Genomic DNA, 17,486 nt, shown 5'->3' on the forward strand with positions numbered 1-17,486 from the left:
TATTGCAGGCAACAGAAATCCATATGAAGCCTTTTTAGCAGTGAAAAGAAATGGAAGTTAGCAATACTCTGTTGGCTTGCTATAATGCCCTGCACCTTGGAAAAAAGGATACATTTTGAGAATACCTTCACTCTTATACTAACATACATTGAAATTTTTATGACTTGCTTTGGAAACCAAAACCTTGTTCCTTATGTACCAATATCCATACAAAATAAATAACCAGTCAACCAACCAATACACATCAGACTACTGGAAGTGGATAGAAAAAAAAAGCTGTGACATTACACTGTGATCTGAAATGAAGTAGTGCACGATGAAAAGAAACACATACAAATTAAGATGTTGCTCAAGAAAATTTTCTGATGTGGGAGAGGTCTGACAAGGTTCCTTGTGAAAAAAAAATAGTAAAAGCTTGTGGGGAGGGAAAGGAGAAGAGGAAAGAAAACAATGAGACCACCTGAGACATTTGTGGGCTACTATTAAAATTATTATCCTTCAGTAAGAGGAAGCATCAGAAAAAAAGAACTCAAAAGACTCATTGGATAAAGCTTAAAAAAACCTTCACCGAAACTTCATGTGCAAGAAATGCCTGTTCCTTGCAAGGAACAAGGTCTCTTTCACTAAAAATAACGATATATCCAGTAAGTCACAAAGACCTATGTTCACACAGCAACGACACACACAGCAGGGCAGGAACAGATCAAGCGAACACTTAAGTTACCCTGTGCTGCCAGTGTAAGATAACCCCACAGAGCATGTGGACTCTGCCTTCCTTCTAAACTGACAGGTGTATTGGTATAAGAAAAAGAAGGAAGTTGCATTGTAAGCTTTACTAAACCTTTTTCTTAGTTCTTCCTGCAAGTTTACATAGCATATTAATACTACAAACATTCATAAACCTTCCAGTAGCTAGGCAAGCTACATCATCTTCCACAGAAATAAGCTGTGTCACACACATTAGAAAATTTGTCTTTGGTAGAATGCTAAATTCAGAAACTACTGGCATTACAAAGCATTTTCCTCTTGAAATGAAAAATCAATTTTACATTATAATTATTTATTTGCTTCCAAATTTTGCATTCTTAATATTCCAATGAAAAGACATTGAAATTATCAGGAAGATTAAAATCTTTGCTCACGTTATGTAGCCACTAAGCAGAAAATTAGCTATATGCTTACTGTTTTTATTTAAAATAACTACCATGCTGCTTGGATACTAAATTTGAGACCACATCATATAAAAATTATAAAAAAAACTAAAACCCACACTTTCATTTTTGTGTTAACTTATGCCTATGTTAAAAGCAGCTATCCAGACAAAGAGAGATCCTGTAATGCTCAGGAAGACAGGGCTGGATTAATCATCATGACATATATTCCTCAGAATGAAACATCAAAGCTGCTCCAGTCTTAAAGGCCATAACACACTGCTAACTGCTGTGCTTAACATACTCAACAGCACATTGAGAGAGAGAGACAGAGAGATGCAAAATAATAGTAATATGCTAAAGCCCAAATTCCAGCTATGGCCAAAAATCCTGATCCTAAAAACACTGCTCAAGTTGTGCCTTATCACAAACAAGCCTGAGGCCCAGAAACACCTGCATTCAGCAAAGTCAATGAGGTAGCCAAGATATGCTTCTGCATGATCATAAAGTTCTGGTGTTTCAGGACAAGAGTAGGAAATTGCCAAGTATGATTCCTACAACAAACAAAAGAAGAAAAATACATGCTATTTCAGTTTTGAGCTGTACAAGCAAAAATATTTTAGGAAATGCAATATATGATCTATAAAAAAAATCCTCTCCAGTAGATTCTTGATGTGCTGGGAATGATAAAGGGAAAGCATTGGTACCAAAATGCTACAATTTTTAACAGTTTAGAAATGTATCAACATAAAAATTTCCTTCTCATTTTACAAAGTTTCATCTCCTCTAGCTAAATTTACACTTTTATTCCAATTAAAACCTCAATGACAAATAAAAGAATTGTACTATTTGAAAATTAAAATACTGATTTTGCATGGTCATATCTAACAGCAGCCCTCGTGGTCTGGTTATGCTTCCAATAGAAAGCACTTACAATCCCATTAAGCAGCTATGTTAATTTTTCATCATAGGGACAGGCAACCCTACGTGCCTTCCTCCTCCATCCCTCTTCTCATCACTTACTGAGCTTAGAGTACCTTCTTACTCCCCAAGGGACTCTTGAGTTTCAACCATGTTCTTTTTACTCACAAAGTACAACACTTAGTAGTTCAGACATCACATAAGTACAGCTAAAGCCACTTTTTAGACTCAAGTTCCTAATTCCTTAAAGATCTCTGGATGAACAAAGCCGGCCCAGTGACAGCTCTAGCTTCTCTGCTGTAGCTCACTGGCTGCTGTGGGTGTGCACTCTGGATCCTCCTCTCTCTCATACTTTATCAACCTCGTTTTCCTCTGCAATCTTCTGGACTGCCAGAGAATTGATTTAATATGTGCTTCCTACACCCAGCAACAAACAGAGAGAAGCAATCTTAATTCCTTTTGCCAAACAATGTTTAAAATTCCCTATAAAAATTCACAATCTCTGTCACCACAAAGAAGCCATTCTGCTCTAAAGCAGTTATTCAGTACCATTAAAACCCAGATCTCAATGACCCCAAAACAGTATAGATTACAAACAACAAAAGAACAGAAGAACTCACACAAATACACATGCATACATATAAGCACACAAGCAAAATGAACTCTTTTTGAAGTACTACTTTTTCAGGAAAATTAGATTATTTCTATATTACAAGATTTCAAAAGTTATATGCTTTAGTTTTTACTTTTCTTATCACTGCATATTGTTAGGATCTATACGTAGTATACATGACTAGTAGTGATTCCAGACAGATATGACACAGGTGAGGAGTATAGTCAGACCACTAAATTTCAGGAAAGCAGACTTCCACCTCTTCAAGGAATTACTCGGTAGGACCCCCTGGGACATGGTCCTCCGAGACAAGAGAACGGAACAGAGCTGGAAAATATTTAAGAAGCTTTCCACAAGGCACAAGAGCACTCAGTCCCTGTATGTAGAAAATCAGGCAGGAAAGGGAAGAGACTGGCATGGCTGAGTCAAGACCTGCTGGTTATACTAAAAAAGAAGAAGGAACTGCACAGGCAGTGCAAGCATGGACAGGTAACCTGGGACGTGTATAGAGACACTGCCAGGTTGTATAGGGATGAAGTCAGGAAGGCTTCCTCCAGCAGCCTTCACTGCCACCTTCAAATAATTAATCTCTTCCAGTAGTTTCTTACTATCATATTCTATAATGGAAAATGAAGTCTAACTAACATTCAAAGTCAAAATCTTCTGACTGCTGGAGCACCTGCCTCACAAGCTGAGGCAGAGAGTATTGGGCTTATTTAGCCTAGAGAAGAGAAGGCGATGGGGAGACCTTACAGCAGCCTTCCAGTATTTAAAGGAAGCCTACAGGAAAGATGGAGAGGGGCTCTTTGTGGGGGTATAACAGTTTTAAGCTGAAAGAGGAGAGATTTAAGATTAGATATTAGGAAGAAATTTTTGAGGGGTTGCCCAGAGATGTTTTCGGAGCCCCATCCCTGAAAGTGTTCAAGGCCAGTAAGGATGAGGCTTTGAGCAATTTGATCAAGTGGAAGGTGCCCCTGTCCATGGCAGGGGGCTTGGTACTGGATGATCTTTAAGGTGCCTTTCCATCCTACACCACTATGATTCTATGATTCAGATGTGGTTGTTCCAAGTCATTACAACAACGGAAGAACTATTCTGCAGAAATAGAAGCCACCTTAATTCAATAAAAACTGACTTCAATTTCATGTCTCCTACCTGATCAAACTGAAGATCTTCACCTCTTTGAAGAGATCTGGACAAGAGCTTTTCCTGTAAGGAAACCAAACAAAAAAGAAACATGAATTTTAAAATGCAATTGACTATTATCAAGGATCAATTCCTTCTTTCTCAGTTATATTACAGGCTAAAGAAATAATGTTCAATGTGAATGCTTGCATTATTTTTCAGCTAGAACCATTTCTGAAGATATGAAGTATACTCACAAAATAGAATAATGCAGGTCTAAAATTCATTTGGTAGCTTAATCGTAATAACGCTGAAGACTGACAAAAATAAAATGTCAAATAACTCTCCCAAACAGTAAGGCCTGCAGCGGTGTGCTCAATAGATGGCTGGCAGTGGGTGCCAAGCAAACTTGGAAGGAAAGCCATTCAAATCTGAATTAACAACCATATTTGTGTTCACATAAGGCAGTTATTGTAAGCTACAGGAACGATTTTTAAAATGCTTTCACAAAGGCAAAGAAAATTGTTTAACACATTTCCAGTTTCTGCTATCCCTGAATTGCAATGAGAAGCAGCTAGAAAACCCAGTTCATGAAAATGAGAAAGCCAATAATAACTTGCTTTGCATTTGCAGTGACTTTGTAAGGTACAGAAAAGACAGAATACTGCTAGAATTTAATTATTACAATATTTCATTGCTACCAGTACCATAAGACAAACTGCTCTGTTAAAAGCAAAATTAAATTATATTCCTGACAAAATAATATGATAAGACTTAAAGCATTAAGAAAACAGAACACTCGGGAACTGTGATAGTAATGTAGTAGTAATTCTTACTAGTTACCGTTGAGAGAACCAAATTATACAGTTACAAGAAATACAAGTTATATAGTCTCTTGCTAGAGCATCTTGGAAAGCAAAAAAAGGGAAAGGAGAAGGGGGGAGAGAAAAGAGACTAAGTTTCATATACTTGCTCTGAGAGTCCATAGTTTATGGCCAGCCAAGTGCCACAGTAACAGCTTCAGGAGCATACTACAAAGCAGTCAGATGTCTAAAGAAGTGATGAGCATTTTCTGCTATTTCAAGAAATTTAAACTGCTTTTTACTTTATTATAAGTGACTAAAAATGTTATCTTTGACAGGGAAGTAGAAAAAGCACTCAAGGTAAGGTTTAACACCTCACAACAGATTGCAGTAAGCAAACACAGAGCTTTTATGGGGCAATCTAACTCAAGTAGCAAGCTGGAAGAGCTGTTAACTTTCCTGGTGCGGAGGTGCCAGCGGTACAGATAGACAGTACTGCCCTGAACAGGTTTTGCCTCAATTAACACAAAATAGCTGCTCAATAGTTTACCAAGAGACAACACCCATATGTCAGGCTGATGACAATTTTAACAGTCAATATTGCTTGGCATATAACACTTGCAAGGCTACAACAGGCAGGCTATATGATAAACAGATACAAATTGGGATTGCACATACCATGTCCAAGATACGAATTGGCAGCTTATTTTCGCTTGCCCTAATCATGATCTTGAAAATACAAGGCAATTTCTGGCATTTTCTGCTATGAATGTCGCTGTATTCAATGTTCACAAAAGGACACAATCTCTGGCATCTATTAGATTCTCTGAAAACTCGATTTCAACATTGCCCAAGAAAAAAGCATTTGCCTACTCTGAAAGTATAACTTGAAATAATATAAGTACCAATTCACAAGTCAGACCATTTTCACTTTCTATAGTCCAAAGAAACCCACTTAATTACCTAACAAAACACTGTCATTTATGTACGATTCCAGAATGCCTAAATAAAAAACATTTTAGAAAAGAAACTGGTTTCAGGAAAATACACTTAATATCCTGAAATACTTCTAATTTTTCATCAAAATATTTATTAGGCCACGTTCTTTCACTTTGTGTTCAAAAGCAAGGGGGGATAAGTTTAAGATACTGGCAAATAAACACCTCTTTGAATCTAACAAATAGATATAATTTTATACATTAAGTCTGTTCAAAATACTGTTACGAGAACTGACATTTTGCAGCAGATACCAAAAGCTCCAGAAAGCACATGCAAACCAGAATTCCCTTTTAAGCAGAATTCTTCCCTCCCTTTTTTTTATAAGCAAAGATCTCCTGCAGGTGAATTCACGTTATCTGTGCTATACTTCGAGATAAACTGCACAAATAATTGTAATCTTATCTATAAAGCAGAAACATGAGATGTGTTCCACCCTATATAAACATCGTATACTGCTGAAAAAGTTGAAGGAAAATAACCAGAAAACTATTTCCCGAGAAGACAGAAAGGTGACTTTCCTGTAAGATGGTAAAAGTCAGGTTCCTTAAGAGTCCTTAAGATTCGACACCCGAATGTGCCACATTTCCACCATAGTACTACAAAGCTATTACACAGGTGAACAAACACTGGGTTTACTAAACACACTGCACATGTCTGAAAACAGAAATATCTAAAGAAAATAATAAATCAAACAGAAGTGAAATAATCCAAGTCTTTAGGGAAAGAAGTTGAAATCCATGTCAACAGATGAAACTATTTTTAAGGTATTTCTTAAATTTTACATTTCTCCCCATTCAATACTAATTGAGACACTTCTGTAAATGAAATAACTTTTTAGGGTTTTTTAGTATCAGAAAGACTTTACAAATTCATAATCTATTATTTTTCTTCAGCGTTAAAGACATTAACCGCTAGAAAGTAAATATCACCATGGTTAATGTACACCAACAAATGTGACATGACCAACTAATAGTCTTTAACCCAGTCACAGGTTTATCAGGGCCTTTTAATTTCTTGTATGCCTTTAAAGGTTATTTTCTTTCAATGCCTTCTTCTGACTCTGCTTTGTCATGGTCCCAGTCACCTCACGTGACTCACAAAAATCTGTCCAACATTATAAAGTAAATGTCTGGAAACTTTCACTGAATTAATAATTTATTTTCCTGGCTTCCTGTAAGTTCAGAGAGAGATGGAAGTAATAGGTCTACATTTATCTTTTACAAGTGAAATGAAAAAAAACCACTATTGAATTAACCAAAGAGCAGTTTGTATCCATTGTGTAAAGCAGAAATGTCAACATAAGGCAGGCAGCAGAGATCAGGATGTAGGCAGACGTGCCTGCGCTGTGCAAACAACTGCATCCGCGGAAAAAGGTACCACCCATTGGCCCCACTCCAGTATTCACTGGCACTGTTGCCTGGTGGCTAGCACACCTCAGCAGGGCGGCTCAGGTGAACACAGCAAAACTAGCGCCCTTGTTTCTGTCCTCCAAGCTGCAAGAAATCAGACAAGCAATGCTGCTTTGCCTCCCTGGCCCAATTGCTGGGCAGCACCTGCATCCTTGCCCTGGCGTCAGAGCACCGTATGAGAAACCTGCACTAAAGAAATGCAGTGTGATAAATTTTACAGATGTCAGGCATGGTTTTGAAAGCACCTAGGCACCTCGCAAAAGCATACAGTACTAGTCCGAGCAATGATTAGCTTCTCTGTGATGGGATAAAATAAGTCTGTTGCCAATACCAGTGAAATAGTCTTGCTGGTTTTGACTTAAACACGAGACTAAACTAGAACTTAGTAAGTTAGCAGCTTTCATAAGTTAACAACTTGATAACTCAATAGTAACGTGTTAAACTGTCTCGAATTCTAACCATCTGTATTTACAAGTAGCCTAACAAAGCATAAGGTAACTGAATTTGTCACCAATCTTGGTATAATTTGTTTCATATTCAGGGAAGACTGGTATCATGACTCACAGTCATCCTTGCTCAGCTGAAGAAGAGTATCTTAAGCTATAATAAATTGGGATTGAGCCCTTGTTCCTTCAAAACTATATTTTACTATAAAAGACTTAGGGGAACCACATTTTTTTTTAAAGTGTTTTGAGTTACTCGCTAAAGAGATTATTCCTTTCCATGGTTACACTTACTACTTGAAACACTTATGTTAAACATTTGCTGAGTTCTTTCCACAACTTTGGAAACTGCAGTATTAAAATTTTGCAAGCAGAGAACTCTTAATTAAATAAGTGAAAGGAAACAACATTGTTACTCAGTGAACATCCTACCTAAACTCACAGCCAGAGAAACCTTTCAGTTACCTTTTAAAATCACAAGTCAGTAACTTTTAAATGAAACCCAGGCCTCAACATTACCACCCCCTCACCGCAGGTGTTCTCTTGATCTGAAGTTACTGTTTTTATTTTTTTTAATTAATTCCTAATTCGTTTTAGCTCCTCTGCTGACTTGTTCACCTTCGAGTTTCAAAAACTGCCGGGCTCCTAACTTTAATTGGAATGGCTCCAAATTCTAACAGCTTCATCCAATAGCCTAGCTCTGGCTAACACATTAAACATTTATGTAACACTATATATATTCTCCATATTATTATTTGTAGCCAAGTCATCCCACAAAATCAAATCACACTAAAATAACAAAGGGTTTTCCTCTCCTCCATTAAAGCTTTTTCTTCAATTTCAGTCAGTGCTTTTTCTGGGCCCCTTCAGCCTTTTATTTTTCTTTTTAAATGTCATACACTAGAACTAAATATTCAGTATTTATATTAAATACTGTGTAGAAAAATGAAACCACCTTAGTACTTCCTTTCATTGAGACACCTAAGAATTCCCTTCTACTTCTTTGTGCTATACAGGGTCAGGTTCGTTTCACTTTTCCACAGCTTTTGGCATCTCTTTTGATTTTTTTTCTATATAGTCCTTCCTTTTCACCAACAGAAAATAAAGAATGCTGGCTATATGTGTAAATTTACATCTGACTGCATTAAAAAAACATTTTGCTTAAAGTAATTCCCCTTCACAAATGAACGCAGACAGAATTGTTAAAGACCTCCACAAATTACTACTCTAGTAATATTCAGAATTTCTTGGTTTATCCCCCCAAAAAATTATACGGCCTTTATACATAGAAAAACACTTATTTCAGAATCTTATTAGTAAAAAGTCATGACTAAAGTAGACTTCATGTAATCACCATAAAACCACAAAACAATAGAGCTCAGAGTCACTCTTCTTGTGCATTATTTCACTAGTTTTACAGGTTTTCTAATTTTTAGTCTGGCGAGATATTTTGATTTGTTATGATTAACAGATCTAAAAACATTTGTTTAACTAACAGTCAACAGCATGCAGGGAGAGACAGTCCAGGATTGTTGTTGGGAGTATTTATTTAATCTTGTCCACGGATAAGTTTTACAGCACAAGGGAACTCCAGAGCTATACTTACCTTGATACCAGTGTTCTGGTTAGGAGATTTAACTCCAGACTAGCTGTGTCTACAGGGAAAGCCCTCTTCAGTTCACCTGAACTACAGCCAGTCTCTGTCAGCCTGGCCAACCACCATCCTCCCCAAGGGTTTAGCAGACAAACGGAAAAGGGGCTGAGGGAGTGCGGCGGGCAGCAGCAGGCACACAGACCACTCCACATGGAGCTCTCTGCTTTCAAACCACAGCATCACCATCCCCTTCCCTCCTTTCTTAGCCATGTAACCTCCACCACTCGCATACTTCTTTTCCTACAAAGTTTCTCTGCTTTCTTATCAAACCCTGCTAACACCTAGCTCTCCTGGATGTCTATAAGGAAACAGTCAAGTTATGTTTAAGTTGTAGGCTTGCCTGGTAGACAAAGACACACAAACGAATACATAAGGTACACCTAAGTAGGAGTGTAAAAATAAATGCTTCCTTCTCCTCAGCTTTTGATCTACTAACGTGTTTAATTGAAGATGATTCAATCAGCAACACCACAGAACATATGTTTAGCTCCCTTTTTATGTTCTTTTGGACTGCTGCTCACAGCATTTATCCTGAAGTTTCAAAATTGAGGTCCAAGTGCTCGTACACTTTTTCTGTAAAAGGGTCATTCTCAGCAACAAAGAACACTTCTGCAAGCAGCAGTTGCAAATAGAGGCCTTTCAATTTACTTGACTACCTAGTTATCTCTTCATATTATTTTATCTTTTGCCTGTATATAAAGCAACTTAAATTTACTATTTGAACACTCAAATTTATTTCATGTCAAATCTATTTTATGTCCTGGACCTATTTTGTCCACGATATGGTAATGCAGAGGTTAAAGACCCTTGCATAGATGTAAGGAAGTAATAGAACTTTAAATCACATTCAAACAGAATAATTGCATTTATATAGAAACAGAAACTAAATGCATGTTGCAGGCAGTATTCCCGGCCAAACAATGTGGAGAACATCCTATAGTGTTGTAGCTAAATGCAGGGATTTCTGTCAATTCTGAGATCAGTAAGCCTGTCCTGCACATCATACTTGACCTTCATATGATGACAAGAAATGACCAGAAAGAAGCACCCCTATGCAAAAGCAAGTAGGTAAAAGTTAAGGAGAGAGCAGCCGTAAGAGGAAGAGATAGCAAGAGGACCTGGCATGTGGCGGGTGGCAGCATGTGTTGACAGAAGGAGAAATGGAGATGCAAGCATTCGAGTGAATGCCCTTCCAACCCCAAGATCAGGCTTGCTTTCTCAGAGGGGTGACCAACAAACAAATGAACAAACAAACAAATTCTTTTAGGAATTGCTTAGATATGATGGTCACGTGGAAAAGAAACATCTGAATTAAGACTGCAATCGTATGCACATGGCAAACGTCAAATGCAGCTTACTGTAAAGTTCATTCTACAGAGTCCTACACTGGTCTTACATGAGCATCAGTGTCGCGTCCTGCGTGCACAGCATGACTATGAGTTTGCATCAATTGGTAACAAAGGTGTGCATTTCTGTATCTATCCCTTTTATTATAAAATCTGAGAGGTAGGAAACAAGGCTACCATCCAGTATGAGATGGAGAAACTGATTTTTATAGCTATTTCAAGCTAACTGGAAGAAATGGGACACCTAGAACAATTATTTACTTGATAGCTTGCCCATAATATAGCATTATCTTCACATCATGCCTTGGGCATAGCAGAGTCATGATTACCTGCCACCACACAAAGTTATGGGTTATTAATATTTTAATTTTTTAAAATGTTATTATATCCAGTAAACAATTGATTTTGCAGAACGACAACCTTTTTTTTTGCTATACAGTAAGCACTTTGTGCATTTTCAGCACTAAAATTAAGTTAAATATTTGGTGGCCATGAAGGTTTTCTTCTCCCAAAAGGATATATGCATCCTTGGATGAAAAAGACTGAGAAAAACTGCACTACAAATTATCTTCAAAACAAATTTATTATGAGAATTAAAGGAGGAAAAAAAGTACAGGAACAAAAACATTGAGGAACTGAGCCAAGTCAAGAACATCAGAAGCTGCACTACCACATGGAAGACATTGCCGCTTTATTACATTACACCTGCAGAGATAATACTATTTTAGAAAAAGTTCTGATCCGATCACAGTTGCATTACACTGGGTATGACCTTTACAGATCACACTATTGAGACTAGAGGGTACCTTTGCATTTTCCACTGAATATCAGGATAGTAAATCACTTGTGTAAAAGTCCCCAAACCCTATACCTTAATGTGATACTACCTCATAACTCAAACAAACTACAAAAAAAAAAACCAACAAAACAACAACAAAAAAAGACCAACCCCCGCCAAAAAAAAACACAAATCACAATTCAGTGAAATTTTCAAGTTTTTAAAAAAAATCTATTTATTGCAAGATCATGTTGTCTGAATCAGCAACAGAATTTTTCATTTTGCCTAATCTGCAATACGTACTGGCTACTATATTCTTCCAGGTGTGTCATTACTTGGGAAAACAAACCACATGCACCTTTTCTTGAAAGTATATTGTCAAGAGAATATTTCAAAGAAACATCAACAGGAAACACTTTGCAGTGTTAATGAAGGAACATTTTTTTTATTGTCGCTATTTCCTGTTGTGACTGTAGAGAACTTATGAATACTGAGAAGTCTTGCTTCCAGTAACCACTACAGAACATTGTAACGGAAGTCAATAAAGTATAATCCAGGTAGCAACCCTGTTTGCAGAAGCCTATTTTCCCTTGAAGTTATCCCTTTGAAAAGTCAACAATATATGGGGATGGTTTTCAGTTACCATACATATGATACATCAGCGTATTTTAGAAAAAAAGCAGGACCATTTTAAGGGATACTATGAAGAAAAAAGGACTCACCAAAGGTTCAGCCATTACAACTTCAATTTTCTTTTCAGCTTGAACAGCAAACTCAGCAAAGAGGCTTTTGATGACATACTCGCCAGGTTTGACATCTGGATCGATAGTAATGTTAGACATGATGATGCCTCTCTTTTCCCAGGTGGAAACAACACTTGGAGAAACTCTGCGTTTATTTACTCTGCTGGGTGGCGTGGAGGCTATAGAAAAAAAAAAGAAAAAGAAAGAGCGATAAAGCACAGCTTCTAAACAGTGCCTGTCACTTCTTTACTTTCCCGTTCACAACACGAATGTATTCACACAGTAAATTCTGTAAACCAGAAGAAGGAAATAACTAACTATAACCTCGAGAATGAATTTTTTTTAATTAGGTGGGAAATTCTACTCTAAAGATAAGTTGCATAAGGGTTCGCAATGAAACTAATTTTTGTTATGGATAAAACACAAAACTGTGTTATGCTGTGTGAACAGCCCCATTCTGAACACAATCGCATGATGATAAAGTCTACAGCTTTTAGTATCTGGTATCTTCAGTACAAGTATGGCTAAAAATCAAAAGGTTCCACTTAAAGGGTTATTTGTCAATATTGTGAGAGGCATCTGCCAGATCCAATTTTTAGAAATAGTCCATGAAATTCAAGTTTCTACCTTGAATCCAAATATCTTCAAGATAAATACTTCCTTGGCCTCTCTTGGCACCTTTATGTCAGTAAGCCAATTTTCCTAATATGAATGCTAGACATGTTTTTAGACAGGTCAAGCTAATTATTTTTCTCCACCCCCTAGTCATAAATCTGAAAGACTTTTTCTTTATGAGATACATTAATTGGTCAATGTAAGTAAGACTGGATATATTAGTCTCCTCCTCTAAGGATTACCACTTTCACTCTTATACTGAAACTGTCATATACTAAGTTCACATATATTTATCCACGTTTAATTTTATTTTTCTCTCTAAGCACACCAAAACATTTCTTTATTATCTCAGCTGTCACCCAATGTGAATTGCAGTACCAAAAATCAGCTATCAGAACTCACTCATATGAGTTTAACACATACATAACAATCAGAGTAAATAATTACAACTCTTGTCTTGCACAGGATAAATAAAAATAAATATTGGCATCTCTAATGATGCCACAGATCTATCCAGAAAGGGCAGATATTTCTAAAGCATATTCCATGATTGCAGACATGGTCTCTTCTAATGATATTAGGATTTATATTAAGAATTCATACCTAGTGACATTAAGATTTTATAATCTAAGATGTAACAAGGAGCCTAGTCCCAGTCTAGTTCATTATACATCATGATTTGTTCAGGTGAGCTTTCCACAGTTGAACTGTGAGGAGACGCACTTGGCCAGTTTCTATGAACTTTCAAAATTTTGGGGTGTTTTCAACTTGAACATGTGGAATCCCTGTTAATTAAATACTATCCACAATTTTCATTCAAATATTCTTTCAGCATTCAATTCATTCATGAAAGTACTGGTTGCCATGGAGACCAAACTTTTGGTACTTCACTTTGTATCTTCCCCAGGTTTGAGTCTCAGCCATTCATAATTTCTTCTATCGCTTCAAAAAGTTGCATTTTACATAACCCAGACTTCCTCAGCTTCTATGGAGTATTCATTTATCAAACGTTTTACTGAAGTGAACAATTCAGCATGAGTGAAAACAGAACAGCCACAACTCCCTTAGCCTCTGATCAAAAAGGAAGGTTACCCTGCATAAGATTGGGAGTACTACACATGACCTGTGCTTTGTTCCTCTAAGTATTTTTTTTATAAAAGTTGCTGTTCAGTTGGAGTAATGTTTATTTTTTCCTGTACATAAACTGCAGTATGCTGTCTTAGAGGGTGGAATGACTTGCCAAGGTCACAGAGCTGAGTTCCCAGTAATGCAGGGCAACAACAGAATGACATGCACGCACACTGCATGCCATAAAGCATTTCTGAACATCCTCTAACACTTTGATCTGGCACTTTGATCTTGGTAACAGAGGTCCTAAAACACACAGCACAAGCAATGGGAGATCGTGTGGTGGAAGTTTGTTAGATAAAAGTACTCAAAGGTGTGAGGAAACAGACCAAAGTGCATGCTGAAAAGGAAGGTGACAACCCAAAATATCTGACTTGAGAGAAATATTCTTTCTTATGCCATATTGGATGATTGGCTTTTTCCTCACTACAGAAGCATAAACATATCAGGCACTTTAAAAATATTTCACCTTATTGCAATGTCTACATTCTCCAGCATCCATGTTCTTGTCATTCTTAAGCCCTAATGCTTACAAAGGCAGTCTAAGAAATGAGAGATGCATTATGTGTCAAGAGTAAGGGCACAGAGGTTTGAGGAGAGAAGAGGCAAAAAGGAAGAATATATCCTTCCTAGTCATAGCAGATAACAAGCAAATACCAAATATGAGACCAACAAAACAGAAAAGTGCTGCAACACACAGATTTTTAACAACTCTTCTTTCATATTCATCTACAGATGAACAAAATAAAAAAAAAAAACCAAATAAAAAACATGTACCTAAGGTCTCCTAACAGATCTCATACATTTCTAGGTAAACAACTACTTCTATTCTAAATACGAGTTTCTAAGAAAGCTAAAGCTTTGCTCTACTCAACAGACAAATTGGACTCTATTATTTTAAATCACACATTGAAGCTAACGACAGGAAATAAATGAAAAGTTTAAATCTCCTTTTGAGTATCGTTACCTGTGTCTGGTCAGAAGAAACTTAGCTAAACAGCTGCACTGGCTTCTTCTAGGCTTCCATACTGGAGTATGCCACAACTCCCACATTATCAGGATGGAAACTGAGAAAGACTAACAGGCTCAGAACTACATCTAGATTTGATTCATGTAGACAAGTCTTAGTAGTATGTTTACATAACATATTTCAGAGTTCGGTTTTCAAAAGATCGCCTTAAAAGCCTCTGTCATTTAAGAAATAGGAATACAGTGAATGCTGATCATCTTCAAAGTACTATCTTTACTTTGCATTAGTAAACTAATCCCCAGTAAGAGACCATCTTAGTGCGTTAACTTTCAAAACTACATAACAGCTTCCCTCACTAAGGATGAAACCCCAAGACTCTTTCAACTGATCTAAACCCAGGCATGCTGCAGGCAAATCCTCTCCCCAGGCTCATGTGACAACATAGGAAATCAACTCAAAGTGGGTAAACTGGACAAAAAACAACCCTGTCAAGAGAAAAATAAGCAACCGGACTACAACCATTTGCAGCAGCGTTGCAGAAATTTCAGTGCAAGGCAGAGGGTGCAACCACGAAGCTCGGGGAATGTGGTACCAGGACAGCCTTACATCAGCCTGCAATGCCATGGACCTCACTCCTTGGCTACAGCTCCTCAGTCCCCTTCAGACAGCATAAGCTGCAGCACTGTCAAAGGATGCAATCCCTCCCACCCAGCTATCTCACTCCATGCTCCATCCACCTCCTGTGCAAACACAACTGTGCAGCTGTGTAATGAACTGAACGAGGAAAGTAGCACAGCTATTAATTTTTTTTTTCCCCAGGTTAATTTGGACACCATCAGTTGTCTGATTCGCTCACCATGTGACTGCACACAAGTCTGCGCCAGCACAAAGAGACGAATCACTGCAGGGTCAGCACTTGCCTTTTTATTCTTCCATCAGCAAAGCAGAGTTATGGCTATGCTACAATCCTACAAATCACTAATCTCCATGTTCACATGCACAAATTCTTCAGCCGGTAATAAATCTCCCCCAAAAAACAAGGGGAAAATGTCAAACGGAAGCAATTATAAATGCTGCCATGAGAGGATTACAAACATCTTAGTTTTGCTGAAATGCCAGCATATTTAAAAGGCAGAATAAATGACTAGGATTTACTTTCATCCATGAACTTGCTGAGGACTCCAATTCACGAGAGCGTTAGCAGTTCACACGAATGACTCTTGCTTTGTATATGACAACATTCATGGTTTCATCTGCTATGTAAAACCAGTAAGTTAGGTAAACAGACACAGGAAAAAAAACATACAGGAGGGAAAAAGGGGGAAGGACCTTGACTGCATTTAATAAGGAGATGTGTAGTAGTTTCTTAAAGAAAAGCCAAAATGTATTCTCAGGTTTCTGAACCAGGTCAAACAACGTTAATATCTGGTATAATTAGGTTCAGTGGGATTCATTTACTCACGAACTTCCTATCAGTAACACTGTTAAGAAGGTTCTATGTGGATTTTAAATAGCATGTTTAATGGGAAAAAAAAAAAAATCTCATTACAGGACAGGATTAAGTAATTTCTTTCTGCTATTCTTTGCCACCAAAGCATAAGCCATTTTCTGCTCTTAGCTGCCAGAGAAAATTTAAGTTTCAAACGTTCTTCTGAAGTTTCAAAACACAAACCACTCTACAGAACTCCAGACAAAATCTGGAACAAAAAACCCATACCACTCACAACAATTCAGAAACAAAAACTACTTTAACAAATCGCTTGAAAACAGTGGATGTTATTCACTTGAAACAATATCCTGTTTGTTTGCTCTGATGCGAGCTAGTGCTACGTGGGAAATCTGGGAGCTAGTGCTTTAGGAAATCTCTGCTAAACAGTATTGTTTGGTTGCTAGGGCCACACCAAATTGTTTGGATAGTTTCAAGGAACAGTAAAACAATATAAAGGATAATTAGACAGACAACACACTCCGAGGTCAAAAGGCAACACCCCTGATGTATGCTAAATTAGAAACAAAGTTGTTTCACGTTAAACACAAGGGTCCAGAACTAGGAAACATTACCTAACACCCAAGCTGGTATTAAGGAATGCTATTTTTATGATCTTGCTGCTCTTTGTATAGCCCAAACACATCAGGTATTTGGGGATATAACTAGTGTCCTATTTACCAAGATTATTCAGGATTCAAACATAACAAGCAGGTACCAATACGTACTAAAGGCACCCCGGTCTGTGAAATTCAGTCTATGAGTGCATTTGACTCCACAGCTAATATGAAATGATGATTTTTAGCTTTTGTATCATTTTCAGTACTAATTTACATTTAACCAGGCGTTGAACCTGCTTTAAATAGTGCTTGATAAGTTTTCCGTGTCTTTAACTGAAATTTGCTCTCTTTTAATTACTGGTGTTCCTCATAAAGTTGGAACTATTGGACCGAAGCAAAACTTCTGTTAGGCATCTCCCCAGATACCTGAAAATACATCTAGAATTATTTGATGTGTTTTAAACAAGGCATGCAACTATAAGATAAGGATACTCAACCTACTTTTGAGAGGGCCTCCACAGTTTTCATCAAGCAGATCATATTCTTGGTTGCTACTTATAAGTTCATTGCTAAGGCAGTAAATAATTTTAGACACTTTCTGTTTAATGATTAGGCTTTTTACTAATATTTTTGCAGCACAGTATCACAGGTACTTTGAGTTTCCTGTGATAGTTGTTGCAGAATAGGGTTTGTGTATCCAACTGAAAACATGAAAATTCCTAAAGACTGAAAATACTATCTG

General features: G+C 37.3%; 1 protein-coding gene across 7 annotated transcripts in view; it reads right to left on the bottom strand.

Annotated features, from left to right (window-relative positions):
• The window catches only part of FRYL (FRY like transcription coactivator), a 169,301-nt gene that overhangs the window by 86,712 nt on the left and 65,103 nt on the right, over nucleotides 1-17,486 (bottom strand). For all 7 annotated transcript variants that reach the window (XM_054064535.1, XM_054064537.1, XM_054064536.1 and 4 more), the window contains 2 exons: nucleotides 11,965-12,164; nucleotides 3,841-3,894 (listed from right to left, as the gene is read on the bottom strand). In XM_054064535.1, coding sequence (XP_053920510.1) covers nucleotides 3,841-3,894; nucleotides 11,965-12,084 — 174 coding nt within the window. In that variant the 5' untranslated portion in view covers nucleotides 12,085-12,164. The remainder of the gene's footprint in view (nucleotides 1-3,840; nucleotides 3,895-11,964; nucleotides 12,165-17,486) is intronic.

Source organism: Cuculus canorus, chromosome 4 (assembly GCF_017976375.1).
Source record: "Cuculus canorus isolate bCucCan1 chromosome 4, bCucCan1.pri, whole genome shotgun sequence".
Taxonomy (NCBI): Eukaryota; Metazoa; Chordata; class Aves; order Cuculiformes; family Cuculidae; genus Cuculus; species Cuculus canorus.